Raw genomic sequence first — 285 nt, 5'->3', positions numbered from 1 at the left:
GGGGGCCGCGGGGGGCGGGGCTTGGCCCCTGGAAACGGGTCTGAGCCCACACACGTACGTGGGCACCGCAGCGCGTGTCTTCTCGGCCCTCAGGATCCAGAAGCTGCCGCGGCTCCTGGTCGTCTCGTCCAGTGGGCACCTTTACGTCTACAACCTGGACCCTCAGGACGGAGGAGACTGTGTCCTAATCAAGACCCACAGGTGAAGAGGCCAGTTGTCAGAAAGCCGGGCTTTCAGGACTCGCTGTTGCGTCCCCTGAGCCCAGAGCAGAGGGGGCACGGGGTG

At 65.6% G+C, this 285-nt stretch overlaps 1 protein-coding gene across 1 annotated transcript in view; it reads left to right on the top strand.

The window, feature by feature from the left end:
- WIPI1 (WD repeat domain, phosphoinositide interacting 1) overlaps positions 1–285 on the top strand; it is a 37,768-nt gene that overhangs the window by 32,543 nt on the left and 4,940 nt on the right. Inside the window, exon 12 of the mRNA XM_010856477.1 lies at positions 94–201. Within this exon, the coding sequence (XP_010854779.1) occupies positions 94–201 (108 nt within the window). The remainder of the gene's footprint in view (positions 1–93; positions 202–285) is intronic.

Source organism: Bison bison, unplaced genomic scaffold (assembly GCF_000754665.1).
Source record: "Bison bison bison isolate TAMUID 2011002044 unplaced genomic scaffold, Bison_UMD1.0 scf7180017864371, whole genome shotgun sequence".
Lineage (NCBI taxonomy): Eukaryota > Metazoa > Chordata > Mammalia > Artiodactyla > Bovidae > Bison > Bison bison.
This window is presented reverse-complemented; position numbering and strand designations above follow the sequence as displayed.